This window comes from Drosophila simulans, chromosome X, assembly GCF_016746395.2.
Source record: "Drosophila simulans strain w501 chromosome X, Prin_Dsim_3.1, whole genome shotgun sequence".
In the NCBI taxonomy this organism is placed as follows: Eukaryota; Metazoa; Arthropoda; class Insecta; order Diptera; family Drosophilidae; genus Drosophila; species Drosophila simulans.
In genome coordinates this window covers 12,110,353-12,127,369 of record NC_052525.2, presented here as the reverse complement: position 1 = coordinate 12,127,369, position 17,017 = coordinate 12,110,353, and the positions used below count along the sequence as shown (strand labels likewise).

The 17,017-nt window shown below is 42.2% G+C and overlaps 2 protein-coding genes across 13 annotated transcripts in view; both read right to left on the bottom strand.

The window, feature by feature from the left end:
- Positions 1-17,017, bottom strand: part of LOC27209183 (syntaxin-binding protein 5) — a 34,714-nt gene that overhangs the window by 6,152 nt on the left and 11,545 nt on the right. For 2 of the 12 annotated variants that reach the window (XM_039296806.1, XR_006542044.1), the window contains exons 1-15: positions 12,751-13,116; positions 10,471-11,019; positions 10,116-10,213; positions 9,854-10,042; positions 9,554-9,688; positions 9,416-9,479; positions 9,100-9,307; positions 8,955-9,030; positions 8,557-8,711; positions 8,255-8,436; positions 7,705-8,187; positions 7,483-7,625; positions 5,979-6,156; positions 2,252-3,143; positions 1,004-1,064 (exon numbers count right to left, since the gene is read on the bottom strand). In XM_039296806.1, the coding sequence (XP_039152740.1) occupies positions 1,004-1,064; positions 2,252-3,143; positions 5,979-6,156; positions 7,483-7,625; positions 7,705-8,187; positions 8,255-8,436; positions 8,557-8,711; positions 8,955-9,030; positions 9,100-9,307; positions 9,416-9,479; positions 9,554-9,688; positions 9,854-10,042; positions 10,116-10,213; positions 10,471-10,593 (2,987 nt within the window). In that variant the 5' untranslated portion in view covers positions 10,594-11,019; positions 12,751-13,116. Of the gene's footprint in view, positions 1-1,003; positions 1,065-2,251; positions 3,144-5,978; positions 6,157-7,482; positions 7,626-7,704; positions 8,188-8,254; positions 8,437-8,556; positions 8,712-8,954; positions 9,031-9,099; positions 9,308-9,415; positions 9,480-9,553; positions 9,689-9,853; positions 10,043-10,115; positions 10,214-10,470; positions 11,020-12,750; positions 13,117-13,718; positions 13,740-13,770; positions 13,925-14,946; positions 15,164-17,017 lie in introns of those variants that run through there. The other 10 variants (XM_039296800.2, XM_039296802.2, XM_039296796.2 and 7 more) reach the window with 9 other exon arrangements.
- On the bottom strand, positions 15,645-16,872 carry LOC6725792 (putative glutathione-specific gamma-glutamylcyclotransferase 2). Its single transcript, XM_002106753.4, has one exon. The coding sequence runs from the start codon at positions 16,855-16,857 to the stop codon at positions 15,844-15,846; it is 1,014 nt and encodes a 337-aa protein (XP_002106789.2). The 5' UTR covers positions 16,858-16,872; the 3' UTR covers positions 15,645-15,843.

Below are 17,017 nucleotides of genomic sequence, written 5' to 3'. Positions count from 1 at the left end.
TACATATGAATAATCGATATAAAAGTTTTTAGTTATGTATATATGTATAGATATATATCTATATATGTTGTAGCTTAGTAAATTGATTTCTCTTCATCGGTTTTGCAACATCTTGTTTTGGTTGGTATTGTAGATATGTACAAGTGAGATATTGTGAGGTTGGGTAAAGCGCTAAGCAAAATTTAAAATGAAAATAAAGGCAACGGTAAATTTGCTTATCGATAGCCAAAACACACATTCAATGGAAAAATAGAAACGAATATTATTTGGATATGAACGTAGATAAAAATCGTAAAAATCGTAACGTAAGTTATCGATAGCAAGAGTTAGGGCCATCGATAGCAGAAAAAGACAACCAGGGGCATTGGGACATTGGGGGGACCAAGAATTGGGACTGAAATCATCGATGGGAGCACAACAGTTGAGCCTAAGCTCTCTAACAAACTTTGTCAGCACGATGAGTTCAAATTGGCATCGATCAACAAATTGCAACCAGAAAACAGACCAGACGGCAATTAAGTGTAACCTTCTTGAAATGCTTACGGACTTTTCTATCAGTGTCTTTGGCTGTGTGTGTGGTGTGCGTTCGAGTGGTGAACTTACAAACTAGCACAGGTCACAGTGGCCAACGTACAACGATCAACATTTCGTTTTTGAGGTTTTCGATTTCGGATAATATTTTTAAAAATGCACTTTCTTTTTGCACATTGCATACATAGAGTGTGGTGTTGTGGTTTAGTGAATTGTGGTGATGTGTGAAACTTTGTGTGGTGTTTTCTGTTTGACATACAGCACCCGCTTTACATTGATCTCTTAGCTTAAAATGTATAAATATATCGTGTTTTCTTGCATACTGAGTATTAAGTAATTTCAGAGCTTTATAGTTACATGTTTTATGTGGGTGTGATGGTGCTTGTTAGTGGTTGTTGTTCTTGTGTTTTGTTTTAAGTGACTGGTGAGTAGTGGTAGTGATGATGGTGGTGGTGGTTGTTAAATGATTTACCAAAGAACTTCCACACAATCACATACAGGCAGTTGTATTGCAGCTCTTCTGCATCCGTTGCCTAGGTATTGAGGAGAAGAAGAAGCATAGATAAGAAATTTTTGGCAAAAATTTGTACTTTTTGTAAAGTTTTTGTTTTCTACATAGTTGTTGTAATTGTTTAGGTTGGGTGCGTATGTGATTTTGTTGTTAGTTGCTGTTGTAATCGCATCACATTGTTGTTGTAAATTGTTTCTCAAGTGTTTTATTTTGTATTGTTTTTTTACATCATTATTTTATTGTCACGTTTTACTGGATTTTGGTTGTTGTTTAAATTAGCTAACTCTCTACAAAGTATGCTCTATACACAAAATGCAATTTTGGTTTTTGTTTCCGTTTCAAAAATCAACAAAATAAAGCATCATCGGAATTTTGATTATCGTTCGGTTCTCATCTCTATATCCGGTATTGGAATATGCACATCTCTAGCTGCGTTATTGATAGGGTCAGGGTTTGGAAACAGGCGCTTGGACAAAGGAGCAGGGGTGCTAAGTATACAGTAGTATCTCATTTGTTTTAGCTATTTTCTACAGCTTGCAGCAACTAAAAGCAACGTAAAGCAAAGGCACAACACAAAACTGAAACGAGAAAGTGAAAAACCCAAACAGAAACGACGACAGAACGCCGATGTTCGAGGAGGAGAGAAACAGTGAGAGGGGACTGGGTGGGAGAAAGGGTTTAGAGAAACGAAGAGAAAGACATTAAATCACTTGCGACGTCGAGAGCGGATGTACTGCGTTTATGCGTTTCTCAATGTTATTATTTAGTTTGATCTCTCTGGATCATTAACTATACGTTTCACAGGCTTATTAATATTGTCATGCAGTCTCTGGAAAAGAATATTTTAGGTCACCAAACGTAAAAACCTTACGTGCCTTACCTAAAAACTTCGAACTTATCTAGCTTCATAGTCCACCGATAAGTTCTATAATATTAATATACACATAATCCACTAACTCCCTCGCATAAACGCAGTAAAATCTCAATAACGAGGACGAAATTTCGGATCCGATTCGGATTCGTGATTTACAATCTGTCTGCCTGCCTTGCGACCACTCAGGAAAGAACTCGCTCGCTCGCTCTGCACATAAAATTTCATTTTTATGGTTAAGGGGGTTAAACTTCTGCCGTTTGGATACTTAAAGCGCTCTTTTTGTTTGTTATTTTGGATAAGATGGAGGGTGATCCTTTCGCTGGGGCCATACTTACGTATCTTCTTGCCTCCAGCGACGCTCCCTCCAATGCCGCTGCTGGCGCCGGCCACGCCTCCTCCACCGCCACCACCACCAACGCCCATCAGCGGTGACACATCATTCTTGAGGTTTCGAGCACCGCCACGCGAATCTCGCGGCTGATACTTAATATTCGGAACGGATAACAGTCGCTGATCGCGCGACTTTTCCTTGAACTTTTGACGGGCGGGCTTCAGTGGAGCTGGTGCATCCGCCAGTGGCAGGTTGTTTGGTCGCTCCACCTCGAACCCAGCCGGCTGTTCAAAGTCCACTCGACGAATGCCGCTGGCGGTGCTACTGCTGGCGCCCTCATCAGGCGAATCCGTGGTGGAGGAGCGAAATTTGCCGCGAACTGCCGGCGATGGTGATGCAGCTGCTGCTCCCGCGTTGGTCGCCATTTCGGCATCATCCAGGGACTCGTCCTCCTTGCCCTCTGGCGTTGCCTCCTCTTCTGTCGCCGGTGGCGTAGCAGCCTCCGGTGACACCTCCTTGGGCGTGTAGAAAATGGAGCTATTCTTCAGCGACTCCATATCGGTATTGACATTCAGGCCGCCGATCTTCATATTGACTTTCGATAATTGACGCTTCAAATTGAACGTTTTCCAGGACATGGACTTCCGTCTGTCCTGCAGCTCCTTGGGAGCTGCATCATCCCGCTGGGGACTCTTGGCCATCATGACCGATGCTGCCGCAGCCGCCGTTGTCGCTGCTGATCCGCTGAGCAGCGTTTCACGAGCACTGTTCACCACCGGGTCCGGTGAACTGGGACGCGAGCTTGTTGCCGTCGCCACGCCGTCGTGGGCCGATGTTTCGCCAGCCTCCGGTACAAATTCGAGCGACGGACTATCCGGACTGGTCGTGTCGTTCAGCTAGATGAAGATCGGGATTTTTGAGGGGTAGGGTGCAGAGTTTTAATTTTCGTTCTTCTTTCTGTTCTTTTAGGCAACAATAAGAAAAGTAGTAGTGGTCGATATCGACGGACAAGGGAATTTAGAGGGCTTCATGGAGATTAAGGGGTTAACATTCACTTCTTTTTGGGTTACTGGGTTTTTTTTTGTTTCTTTTGTAGGTTTTTGTTTTGGTTTCTGTTTAATTTGTTCTCTTTTCTTTGATCAGCAAGCCCAAAGATGCAAAAATATAGCAGCAACAAGTAAAGGCGAAAAGTGAGGTGAATATACGAAAGAAAATATGGTACAAGGTTGTTTAAAATGATTGTTAATGACAAGGGATTATGATTAATTCAATAAAATTGAATCTTTCTAATTTCCTTAATATTATTAAAATATAGTTTATACATGATGCTTTAAGTCATGGGTAGAATTTACATTGGCTGCCTTTCAATGCAACCCTGTGTTTTTAATAAAATCTTGGACTCTCAAACGAATAGTTTTCAATTGAGGGTGTTTAAACACAGCAGATTGAAGTAGGTCACGAAAAGCGCGGAAAAGTGAAAAATTTGTGAATGAGGGAGGATGGAATATAAATTTTGGCATGCTTTTGCAATGGCATTTCGCCGTTTTCCCCCATATACATATTTATACCATTTTGGGGGATGGAAGCTGCGCATTCTTGTTGCTGCTTATTTGCGTTTTTGGTTTGCTCCAGTTTTTCTTTGGAATATGTTGGGGATGTACTTTTTTATACAAGGATAAACAGAGCTTAAACGGGGTTATTGGGTAGCTAAGGGGGAACGGGGGGAATATTGTATCAACAATTTACAATTTAAACTTGTTATGGACTCGTTTGGTTTTCTTGTGGGTTAACAAACATCGGATAGGGGTTTAACTTTAGGCAACGACTTAGTTAGCTGATATACTTTAGGCGTATAGCAGTTTGATGCTAGGAGTGAGTGTGTACACCACACACACACATTCACATACGCATTGGCAAAACTCAAACACAAACACACACACGCACAGGCAATACAACGATTTTATTGCTTCAGATAAGCATAGATTTAGAATTTAAAATGTAATAAAATGAACTACGATCAATTATCAATTCGAATTAGGTAATAAATAAATGTATATCAAACATTGAATAATTTGTTAGCTGCATTGGTGGTGGTGGGTGGTTTGATTGTTGGTTATGTTACAAAAGGTGTTCTGAAGAAAGGTGACAAAGTAAAAAGATCACACACATACACTTCGTCAATTATTCAATCAATAAGTTGGTACACAAACACAGAGAAAGAGAGACAGACATAGAGGCAGAGAGAGGAGGAGAAACATATTTATGTTGTCGCTGTTGTTCATGTTGTTTCGATTGTAATTGTTTCTTGGGTGTTCGCTAGGCACTTATTTTTCAGGCAAAACTCAGATCAAATCAACTCAAATCGAACCGACTCGAAATCGACCTGAATCGAATCGGAGGTAATCGAATGAAATAGGATCGTATCGGCATCGAATCATACCACACATGTACATGTACAACAATCAAAGCGATCAATCGTGTCTATGCGATGGTCTTTAGCGTGGCAATCAAAACAGAAAAGACACCAATCCAATCCATCCAAATCAATTAAATTTTCATCATATCGTAGGCAAGCTTCGTGCAAAACACAAACAAACCAAACAAAAATCAAACCAATACGTTAATATGACTTTTACCATGCTGCATTTAGTACTTTAGCTTAGAGACAGAGATAGATATAAGCTTGGAAACGGAGACAGAGATAGAGATAGGAAAGAGAAAAGGATGGCCACACTTTACTTGACCGTAAAATACTAAATTTAAGGTAACCGAAGAATTAATGATAGCCAAATCGATATCGTTACTTGGGGGTCCAATAAAGAGAGAAATATATCAGTGTGATCTTCAGTTAGAGAGGGATGGTTAGTTATTCGCTGAAAACGGGCTAGCTATAGTACATCGAAAAAATACTTGATAGCAACTACCAAGCTAAACTAAAGCTACAGTTTCGCATCTTTTTAGATATTCAGCTAAACATTTTGGTTATATTTGCTTGCTTGCTTGCATGTGGGTGTGTGTAATATATATATATGGACTGGGGTCTAAGTACTGGTGAGGTAATTCCATCAGATTGATAGAAAAAATGCCACAAAAATGCAATAAGGTGACAGCGAGACAGAGAGAGCGATAGGTTAACTAAAGGGAAAACGAAAACAAAAAACACAAACCAAAACAAAAGTTTCATTGGCTACAATTTTTAAAAGTTAGCTCATACATACGAGTATGTTTAAATATATATATATATATAGATTATATAATGTATATATCAATTTGGTATATTTGTTAGTATGTGATACGTAATTAAAATTTCGTTCGTTATGTAATAAGTAAATATCGGTATGCATATAAAGTTCAAATATGTATATGTAAGATGTTTAGAAAAATATTGAGTATGTAACATGTTCAAATGAGCACTTGTTGGTCGGCGTGAATAGTATAGCATACATTTCGGTCTGTCTGTGTTCTCAGTGTTGCTGTGTTTCAGTTCAAATCAATTGCGAATTCAAATGATCTGGGGTGTCTGTGTTGTTAGTGTGGCTGTGTTCCAATTCAAATCAATGGCGCATTTGAATTATATGGTCTGTCTGTGTACTTTCGTTATGGATTCGAGTGTATGTTTGTACGCGCGGTTCACTGCGATTCGGTTATAAACTTGGTCTCGGTGCCAGAGAGAGACAGAGAGACTGACAGACAGAGAGAGAGAGAAAGAGAGAGAGAGCGAGGGCACTTACCTGATCTGAGCTGGGCGATCGGCTTTGCTCCTCTTTGTTTTCAATACGTTTTGGACTTTTTGGTGTTCGCGAGTAAGGATCATGTGCGCCATACAGATCGGGGCATGCAACACTCAATAGGCAAATTTTTTGGATTATATCAATTATGACAAGTCCATATTCGGTACCATAAGCCATTCTAAAAACAGAAAATATTCATATATATTTCCAAAATCAACTGCATACAAATCAACGTCACAAAACAAATGCGAGGAAACTATTCGTCATCAGGATAATAACTTAATTTAGATAATGCAACGTATACCAAGGTAATACAAATAAAAATCAAAATACATAAGTAAAAATAATTAAAAAATATAAAGTAGCTGTCTGAAATACCAAAAATTTCAATAATTTAAACTTCTCATCAGAAAATACTACATATTATGCAATTAAGTTTTACTATTTTTTTACTCTATTAAATTATGGTATTTTAATATTTAATATATTTTGAAAGTACTAAAAAAAATTAGCATAAGAAAAGTGCTTAAGAAAAATAAATACGAAAGCAAACTACAGTGCTTAGCTAAAGTAAAATAATTTAAAGAATACCAAAATACTAATTAGCAATAGTACGTAAACAAAACTCGAAAGCAAATTATTACAGAAAAAAATAACAATATTAAATACCGAAACGCAAATACGAAACCCTTAAAACGAAAACTGAAAGACAAATGAATTATTTTGATGCGCATCATCACTCTCACACACGCGCACACACCAGGCACTAAAATACGAATCCGTCCGGGTTCGGGTTCAGTCATGAGTACGTCGCTTTTAAGCCAGTCTGGCGGTGGATTTGGGAATCGGTTTCTAGATCCGGAAAGACAAAAGGTCAATGGGTCACAAATCTGTCCAGAACTTCTGCTTTAGGTGCTTGTAATTACCAAGGGACGTTGATTTGGTTTTTTCGGTCTGCTTGCAACTGTTGCATACTACGGAATACACAACGCAAACAAATTCAACAAAAGCGGTGCACCTTGGGGGCGGGGCAGAGGCGTAGGCAGGTGGAAAGGGGGGCGTGGCAGGGGTTATCAGGTTTTTTGGGCAGGCTAGAACACTCGTCGAGCGTTCGCGGCTACGTCTCAGGCGCTTTTCTCAGAGAACGTCATGCATTTACGAATACAAACTAGACTACGGTCTAAGTACATTTTTTTTTTGTTTTTTTTTTTTTGGGGCAGGGTTCAGGGAGCTAGTATCTTTAAAGTCCGCTTTCCTGTGTCCTTTGTCTGGTGGGTAGTTGGGTGGCTTTGCTCTGGGCTGGTTATTGTTGGCGGCTGGGAGCTGCTTGGGGCTTTTGGTGGTGGTGTGTGTACGTGTGTGGCTGGATCGATGGGCAGATGGATTGCTGGATGATCGGATGGATTGAAGCGAGTGTCTCGGGGATGATGGGATTAATGGGATGAACGGTTGGCTGGCTGGCTAGCTGGATGGTTGGATGGGTGGCAGCAGCTATGCTACTTACAGGCCGTAACTGGAGCTGATGCACAGCGAGGTGACCTGCACGTTCCGGCGATTGGGTCCGGTGGTGAGGCAGACCAGCTGCGACTGGAAGCCCGGCGGCTTGCGTTGCGCCCCATTGCGCACCTTCAGCGAACACTCGGCCGTCTGTAATAGGTATAATGTGGAATATCGAGAAATTAGCAGGTTACTTTGGGAAGGAACAACATCCACAAGCTATCATTACCTTATCCGAATCACTCGACTCAGCCTTCTGCACTTGATGGCCCGTTAGAAAATCGCACTCGGGACTTGTCCCATAAATGTCATCAAAATTCTCATAGAGTATGGGTATCTCCAGCACCAGTACCTCCGACGTGGACTCCACTTTGCGGAACTTGAAGAGCATCACCTGTCCCATGGCGCCGGCCACACACAGGCGTCGCGATTCCGAGCAAAGGAAGATGAGGTGCACCGCCAGCGGATTGTCGCTTTCCGGATGCGAGTGGGCGACGTGGGAGCGCGGCTTCTCGAACATCTTGGCTGTCTTCAGCTTATAGAGGATCTGCAGCGTGCCGGCACCGGAGTCCCAGAACTTGAGGCTGCCGTCCTGGTGTCCGGTGATCACGATCTCCGAATAGCTGCACGACGCCGGCGACCACTCGCCACCGGATATCGGCCATTCGCGCTCCGAGAAGCAGCTCTTTTTACTTGTCGTTGTGCGACCAACCTAAAGCACAGGTTTAATTGAATCAATGGAAGGTTACTAACCAAAATTTGGGGCATGCTAAACTTACTGAATAGAAAGCAGGAACCAAATCCGATGGGCAATCGGTTAAATATGTGCAACATGTAACAGGTGATTCGTGTAAGTCCATTGGATAAGGCGATTCAAAACATGGAAAACCGGGTGTTAATAAGTCTATTAATACTAAGTCGTATTGCAACAGCACGGCAATAGCATACGGCTCCTGGGTCTCTGTAAAGGCAAACAAAAACGAAGTAAGTAAATCATTTCATATTACATATCTGATATATAATATATAACATCACACAAATGCTCTGTGGATCTTAATGTTTCATGTTATTTAAAACATACCGCAGGGCCAGGGATTCTCGCAGAGTGTAATGAAATCGCAAACGGCGTGCTCCATCTCCAGCACCGTGGTGGCCTTGCCCACCATCACCGTGATGCAGTTGGACTTGGAGCCCTTCTCCGAGGGCATGCCGCCCGAGAAAATGGTGAAGGTTTCCCTGCGGCGGGCAAATAAAAAGATTATATATTTTAAATGAGTCAAGATATTATTATTCATTTGCTTTATCGGGCCGTCGGCAGCGCAATGAGTCTTATTGTTAAAAAAATTATTGTAAAATTGCTTTATGGTTATTGTTCCAAAATAAAGATAAGGCCCTAGGTTGTTCAGCTATCTCCGTGTAATATAAATAAAGCCTAATAGTAAACAAATGATTTGACAGTCCTTAGTGCTTATTACTCACCCAGTTGCGCTGGACTTCAAGTCAACTTTATATACCGGCTTGCACTTCTCCGCATTGCCATCCTTGTTGATTTTAGCTGAAGCATACACAAACCGAATCAAATATATTATATATATATAATACGGATAATGGCTATGCAACTTACCATGCGGACAGACCTGCGACTGCGGCTTAGCCTGCGGCTTCGTGGGCCAGGAGCAAATGGAGCCATCCGTGTGCGAGGACACAAAATACTTGCCCTCGTAGTGCCAGGCCAGGGACTTGACGGCCTCGGCCGCCTGCCATCGCAGCTCAGCGCATTTCGCCTTCAGATCCCACAGCACAAGCAGCCCGCACTCAAATGCAATAAGCAACTGTGCGGAAAGAATCTCATCAGTCATTGAATATAATAACAATATATGTATTAAGATTAAGGGCAGTGAAATCTTCATTTTCCTCAAACAAACAAGCAAAGGACTCACCTTGTTTGCATCCAATGGATTATCACATAACGCAATCACAGCACCTGGATGACTAGTTCTAACCCTGCAATTGGTTTAAACCCGTGATTAGAACTTAATGCGGTGGGTTCAGGTCACTAAGGGAGTAATTGGACTTACACTTCAATTGCTTTATTCCAGTTAATAATATAACCACTAAGTGCAAATGTATCTATGTGAACAACGTGTATGTTTCCCTTCTCGGTGCCCACATACAGCCATTTGCTGCCCACAGGCAGGTGTATGCAAGTCACGCTGCAAGAGAGATGGAGATTATGTCATCGGTGGATATACATATGTTGGAATATGTTGGGAATTAGCCAAGGTGATAACCCGTTTTATTCACGGCAGTATTAAGATATCGTGATATCCATAATAAGACCAAACCTAAATGAACTGACTTCATGAGCTTGAACTTACCGCTCCCTCTGAAATTTCAGACTCTGCACAATGCGCGGTGTCTTTTGGCGAATGCTCCACAAGTGAATGGTGTCATCGGCGGTGACGGTGACCAAGGCGCCCTCGTTGACCAGGAACTGGGCAAAGAGCACGGCGCACTCAGATTCGCCCTCGTGTTTGGCATGGGCATCGACGCCAGGTCGTCCCAAACTGCAATTAGTTAATATAGGAAAGATGAGATTAATAAATAATGAGGGAAACTTTGTATTCAAGTCACACTCACATGCGAATGTAGCCCGATTTGTCGCCAATCGCTAGTAGCTTTTGTACTGGATCGAAGGCGAAGGATGTGGGCGAGTATGGAAAGCCATGGCGAAAGGTCTGCGAGAAAATAAAGAAATTGGATTAAACGTACTAATCACGCTAACTCGTATGACTTAGTATTATATAAACTTCTACTTTAAATGTTGTTTAAATGTCGATTTGAAGCATTTAGACATCGGTTATAGCCGCGTGTGTCTTATGATAGATTCAAATCAATTCAGCTACCAAATAAAACACCCGCTAGCTGCAACAGATGCCTTACGATTACGTTCACTTTCAACTCGTATCTCATTTATCGTTTGTGCTTGACTTACTTTCTTTAACGTAAAGTGATCGGCCTTGAGTTGCTCCTGGATCTCCTGCTCCTGTCGTGTGGCTTGGGGCTGAACGCTTTGTCGAAATCCATCTAGAACTCCTTTGAATGTGAACTTTTTCATTTTTGTAACATGAGTCGTCCTCGTGCTCCGGCTGCTCTGCTATCCACAGTTATGCGATGGGGCTGCTCTGGTCTCGCCCAAGGATTAATGGTTGGCCAAATAGTTGGGTGCACAGAGTGTGGTGGTGGCGAATAGTGGATAGTGGACAGAGTGTATGGTTCAGCGGGAAGGTAGTGCCGGGGTCGGGATGGGGGAGGTGATGATCCTGGTCCGAGGAGAACCGAAAAGTGTGGGGATTGGCTTCTTCCTCTGCCCCAGGCGATTCTCTTCCCTCGAGTCCTTGGTAGCCTTTACTCGTTATTCTCTAGATACTGGTAGAGCTGTGCGTAATCGAAGACAGAGGAGCCAGTGCTGGTCTGAGCTCGTCCTTGTTGTTTGGTTTATTTTTGAGATGTGAAACTAGGTTAACAGTGGTCGAAATATTTGCTGCAACGAGGGAGAGAATGGAAAAGGGAGATCTAATTAAAACGGATGGAAGCAAGTTGAGAGCTTCAATTACAATATGTTCTACTCTCTGTTCTGTATCCTAAGTGCTCCCCGAGGTTCTGTTACACGCACAATACATTTTTGCTCAAGTTTTATTTCATGTTTTTTTAAGAGCATACACAAATCCCTGATGATTTGAAATCACTTGTAAGTAAAGTTGTACAAAATATGCAAATCTGAAGCTTTAAAATATTTTGTTGTATACTTGCGGGCACCTTTGCTCAATCTTCAAGATGTTATCTTCCAACAAACATTTAACACACTTATTTATTGATTTTAAAGTCGACCTAAATCACAAGCCATGCCTGAAAATGATTTCAATGGCAGTTCAAATAGAAAATATGCTTCCTTTTCCTTTCTTCTTTTCTTTCCGGAAGATTTGATGTCGCAAGATTTGCATTTCTTGGAACGGAAATGAGGAAATATCAATTTAGATATCGATAACAGCTGTGAATAGTCTGGATTGCTAGAATTAAACCGTTTTTTTTTTGCGTTCGCTTTGTTTGCTTCCCTCTCTTCGATTTCTTTTGCTTTTCAGTTTTGTATCGCCTGGCCTGGCGGATTACATAAACCTTGATTTCTATTCAGCCTTTTGACAATGGCACACGTAGATTAATTAAGAGCCATCCGAGCTCCCTACCCCCTAAAACCCTATACCCTGCCCCCCACCGACCCTGCTGGGTGTGCGAAAGGGATGGCGCGAATGAAAGAGAATCAATCTGTATAACGGGATATTGCGATTGCAATGGCGGATGTTAAACGTTAAGCGATTGTTTGATGTTAATTGAAAATCGTTGCTGCCACATTATGTTGCACAACGGGGGCAGGTTGGTTGTGCTGCGGGGGATGAGGGGGTGGCGGATATATATGAGAATATGGGTTGCCTATATATGCACTTTTTGATGGCACACAAATCGATTTTTTCGCACACTCGCACATTGCAAATGTCGTGTGTTGTTCAACTGCTACACGGTATTCCTTTTTTTTGTACTTTTGTGTGTGTGTATTCTTGTTCTGTTTTCGTTTCATTCTCTTGCCACTTTTTGTTGCTATTTTTGCTGTCGTTTTTCCTTTTTTGCTGCTTGTTTTATTCGCAATTGTTTACGCTTTGACAAACATACACGTGAACACAAGGACATACATACATACATACACATATGGGTCGCCAGGACGAAATGCGCGCAACAGTGGGGCGAAAAAGCGAAGAAGAGTGGGTGGAGAAGGACAAGCAAATCGTTGGCATACTTTAAATTTAATTCCCGCAAACAAACATTGCAGAGGAACTGGGTTGCGGGGGATGGAAAGAGAAAGAGCAATATGGTGGGTGGCGCCTGCAGGACAACAGGAGGTGTGTGACTGTGTGTGTGTGTCTGTTGATAATGACAGTGTGCTGTCCCCCTTCCACTCGTCCTAATGATGATTAAAATGCCATTGCTTTAGAGTAGAGGAGCATGCGAGTGGGTTTGGGCAGGGAGAGAGTGCGAGCGAGACGGAGTCGCAGGATGCTGCCCAAATCTGTGTATGTATATGTATGTATGTATGTATGTTCGGCAGCTTCTATCTCGCTTCTGCTCACTGCTGTGAGTGTGAGTGTGTGTGTGTATAGATAACCTCGATTTACAGATTTTTCACACACATAGGCACTGCTTGGCCCTGCTTGTTGCTACTCACATGTTAGCTACATCTTCTTCTTATGCTCCTGCTGCAGCTTCTTCTTCACTTAAACATACAAAAAAAAAATAAGTTAAATTTCTTTTCTTAATTTTCAAAGGATCATCGCTAGTTTATTGAACTTTCAATACACTGTTCTTTTCACACATCGAATTTCACGCACACACACACATTCACTGAATAGGCGCGCTTTTTTCAATGCCTTCAAGTCTTTCGCTTTAGTTTTTTACACTTTTGGCTTCTACCATTTTTGTGAAATTTTCAATATATTTTCGGGGCTTTTTGTTGCAAGGGGCCAATAGGAAATATGCTAGTGCTTGGCTGGTCAGTTGTCGACTGAGCTGCTGCTGCTGCTGCTTTTACTGCTTCTACTGTCTCTACTGCTGCTGCTGCTGCTGCTGCTGCAAAATTGAGAACGAGAGCGCCAGCGAAAAGGAGCAGGCGATGCTGCTTTCTAGGATTCTCAACGTATGTAAGTATATGCGTGAGTATTACACGTACACACACACACACACACACTGGCACACTGACTCTCACTCGCACTGCTTGCAATTTATGCTGATTGGAAATGTAACGGAATCAATCGCTGCTCCGCTTTTTGTTTAGCCTACTTCAAGGCGTTCTTCGTTGAATTTCCCTCGTTTTAATGGCACAAAAAAATCTCGGCTAGCTCCTGTTTATCCCTGCGCCTGTGTGTGTGTGTGTGCATGTGTGTGTGTATGGCCAGCTGCCATGTGAGCGACTATTGCGCAGGCTTACGCTATTTCGCCCCCAAAAACGTTTTTCGCGTACACGCTGGATATCCTGCAACAACAACAAAAGCAACTGCTTGGGCAAAAACAATGCAAAATGTTTTGCGCGCGCGGTCACATGACACGAGTTACACACACATACACACATTCAGGCAAGTACAGCACACATACAAGTGAAAAATTTGTTGAGGCAGCGCAGGAGCAGCACACACATACCAACACAGCGTGCTTTTTTTCTTTTAAATTGTAGCTTTTTCTCTGGATTTACTTGGCGAAAACATCTGGAACATATTTTCTTTTTGTTTATAGATATTTTGCAAATTTTTTTATAGATTTTGGCTTATTGGTTGTGGGTTCTTTTTTAGGATTTAGGGAAAAATCAACGCGTGCGAACGCGTCGATTGCTCTACAGCGAAAAACTGAAACTGGTAGCGTTTCCGCGCAGTTTCCACGGCACGTGTTATACATACACGGAGGAGAACACACACACATACACAATATACACACTCACACACACACAAACACACTGGCACGTCCTGAATATCCTGGTTATATGGTTATGCAAAGCACCAACGAGTCCGTATGGTTGCCGCTGGCTTTGATTTCGGATTGTTAGCCCAATGCGTTGGCAACCCTGACCGAGGTTTTCCCTTGCTTTAACCAGGAATCGATACTTGTTAGGAGGCGAAGCTCCCCAAAATGCTCTTCTCTTTTTTTTGAGAAAGCAAAGTAATAAATCCCACATGCGAGTACATACTAAAAAATGTAATCTGCTAAAATGTAAATACTGGCATACTCTCACAATTCATAGGTCCTCTCGCTCTAACACACAATGGTCGTATGGAATTTTGCATGGTAATGGTAATGAGTTATGTGCCGTTATGCTTTATCCTTCTTGTGTGCGAGGGCCCATTATCAATAACTCAGCAAAGTAGGCAATAAAAAGGAGCTCCGAACGACTGGGTAGAAGGGGGAGGGGGTGCGGTGAGTGGGTGGCGGTGGCCACTCTTGCGTCATGTTGGTAATGTAAATGTAGTCCAATAAGAAACTTGTTGGCAAGAGAACAAAAACAAGAACAAGAACAATAAAGATAGAACATTGACTTTCGCTGCTCTGATAAGAATCTGCTGGGGAAGGGAGTGAGAGAGAGAGAGGGGGAGAGCTCAAATGATTCATCTGGAGCAGCAACAACAACCTAACGGTGATGTGATGGTTGATATTGAAAAGCAGCAAATGCAAACATGTTGTCATTCTAATTTGCATTTGGCACACAAACACACACACATGCACAGAGAAACACATTGACAAACAGGGGACATAACATCATCGCAGCAGCAGAAACAAAAAACGAAAACAAAAACAACAGCAACAATAACACATTCCGCAACACAACCACCCACTAAATACCAACCAACCCCCCCGCAAGCCGTTAAACCCCGCCCACCTGTTTCATGGCGATTCACTCCGCTGTTGGACGTTTGTGGCGCTTGCCCAATCCAATTGGATTGGCGAACCGAATCAGATCAGATCGACACGGGGGCGATAAACAAAAAACACAACGCAATGTTTAAACAAAAAGCACGACAAAACAAACGACAATTTCTCGAAATGTTGTCTCAACTGTTAGAGCTGTGAAAACTTCGACGACTGGGCGCCATCGATGAATGGCAAGCTTGGGCATTATCGATTCAGCCTTATCGATATTTTTTAGCAGTGTGACCAACGAAGCACAGCTGTATTCTACACGTTAGGGTATTCCCCGTAAAATTAAATTTAATTTGCTAGAAACTTTAAATTAAAATCCTTTAAGTAACTTAATTATAATTATAATTTACATGCCATTGTACTGAAAAATTGTTAATTTACACCGGTAGAAATAAAATAAAAATATTGAAATTGATTCCGAAAGCTGATAAGCTATATTGAGTACTATCTGAATGCCGTGATTCCTGAATTATAAATTTAAAGATTAGATATTAATGTTACTATCAACGTAGATTTATACCATCTATCCGGCCTAAAGCGTGCTCTTTATATTTTATGATTTTTATAACAACTATATATGCCATATATTTAATAATTCAATGTTTAATGATACAACAAATCAAACCACACTTCACTTTAAATAAAATCAAATAAATGTTTGTTTTAAATTTATATTCAAAATTCATAATAAATAATGTTCATGACTGAAATCACAATCGTAATTGTGATTCGTCAGAAGCCTCTGTAACACGTCGTTGCAATTGGTCTATTTGGAATGGTGCATCTAAAAAGAAATTTCCCAAGCTTCTTGGTATTTACAATAAACAGTAGTCTTCTATTGCAAAATGTTGGGGTGTCACGACTTATTTTTGGCTTGCAGTGCTCCGTGGATCAACCACTCGCGTCCGCCAGGCTTCTGACATCGCTCCAAAAGCTTCTCCAGCTGGTGGGCCTGCTCCGCTAGCTCCTCCTCCTCCAGAATACCGGATATCTCATGCAACAGCGCATGGCGTATTAACTGGGGCTCATCCTCGACAATGTAACGCTTAACGCAAGCCACCAGTTCTTCGAGATGATCGTCTACAGCACCGGGAAAGAGCTGATCCATGGCGGCGGCCAGGTTGAACAGGTATTCGCGATTGGGACCACTGGGACCGGCCGAGCTGAAGATTTGCCTCGCAATACAGGGAACTTGCCACACATCACCAGCATAGGAATCGTTCGCCTGCGTGGCCACGTATATGATCACCTGGATGGGTTCTGCACCGTCAGTCGGATACTCGTGAAACTCCAAGCTGCAGCGCTCGTACCCGTTCTTCTCCCGGTAGTCCAGATGGTCAAGCACAGCACCCTTTTGACTAGCAGCTATGCGATAGGCGACCCCATAGACACGATCCTGGGCGGGATCGCCTGGCAGTAGGGTGACCACGCGACCAGGACGTTCGGGAATACCCCGGTGATCGATGCTGTGCTGGTAGAAGCGACGCTTGAATCCCCAAACGAAGCCGCGTCGTCGGTCTATGTACGGGAAGTCCGTCTTCCACACCAACGATCCATAACCAAAGATCCAGACATCCGCATCCGAGGCTGCCGGCGGCTCCAATTGATTGCTATTTTCGGTATCGAAAGTGCGTAGCATGGAGAATCCTGGTGTAAAATCGTGATCCGCTGACTTGCATCCATGTTCCCTGGGCTCCTCGATAACGTTCGCGAAGAACTCGGTGTATATGTTGCCGGGCAGCTGATCCGCCCCAGAACCACTGTTTCGCAATTCCGTTAGGAAGTCCAACATCACCGGTGCTTCGTTAGTCAACAAATTCTGAAAATTTGCAATTTCCTTCGGCAGCTTATCGTCTAAAGTTATCGACATCAGCTGTTCGAATCCCGCAGGGCTGCCACACAGCCTTGAGAGTGTTTTAAATATTTATTACAAATATTAGATTTTATAGTTAAATATGTATTTTTATGTAATTGAACAATCATTTTATTTATGTGAAAAACTAAGATTTGCATACGGTATGTTGGTAATG

Coding starts and splice junctions, on each gene's coding strand:
- LOC6725792 (XM_002106753.4), bottom strand. CDS start 16,857: ATGTCGATAACTTTAGACGATAAGCTGCCGAAGGAAATTGCAAATTTT.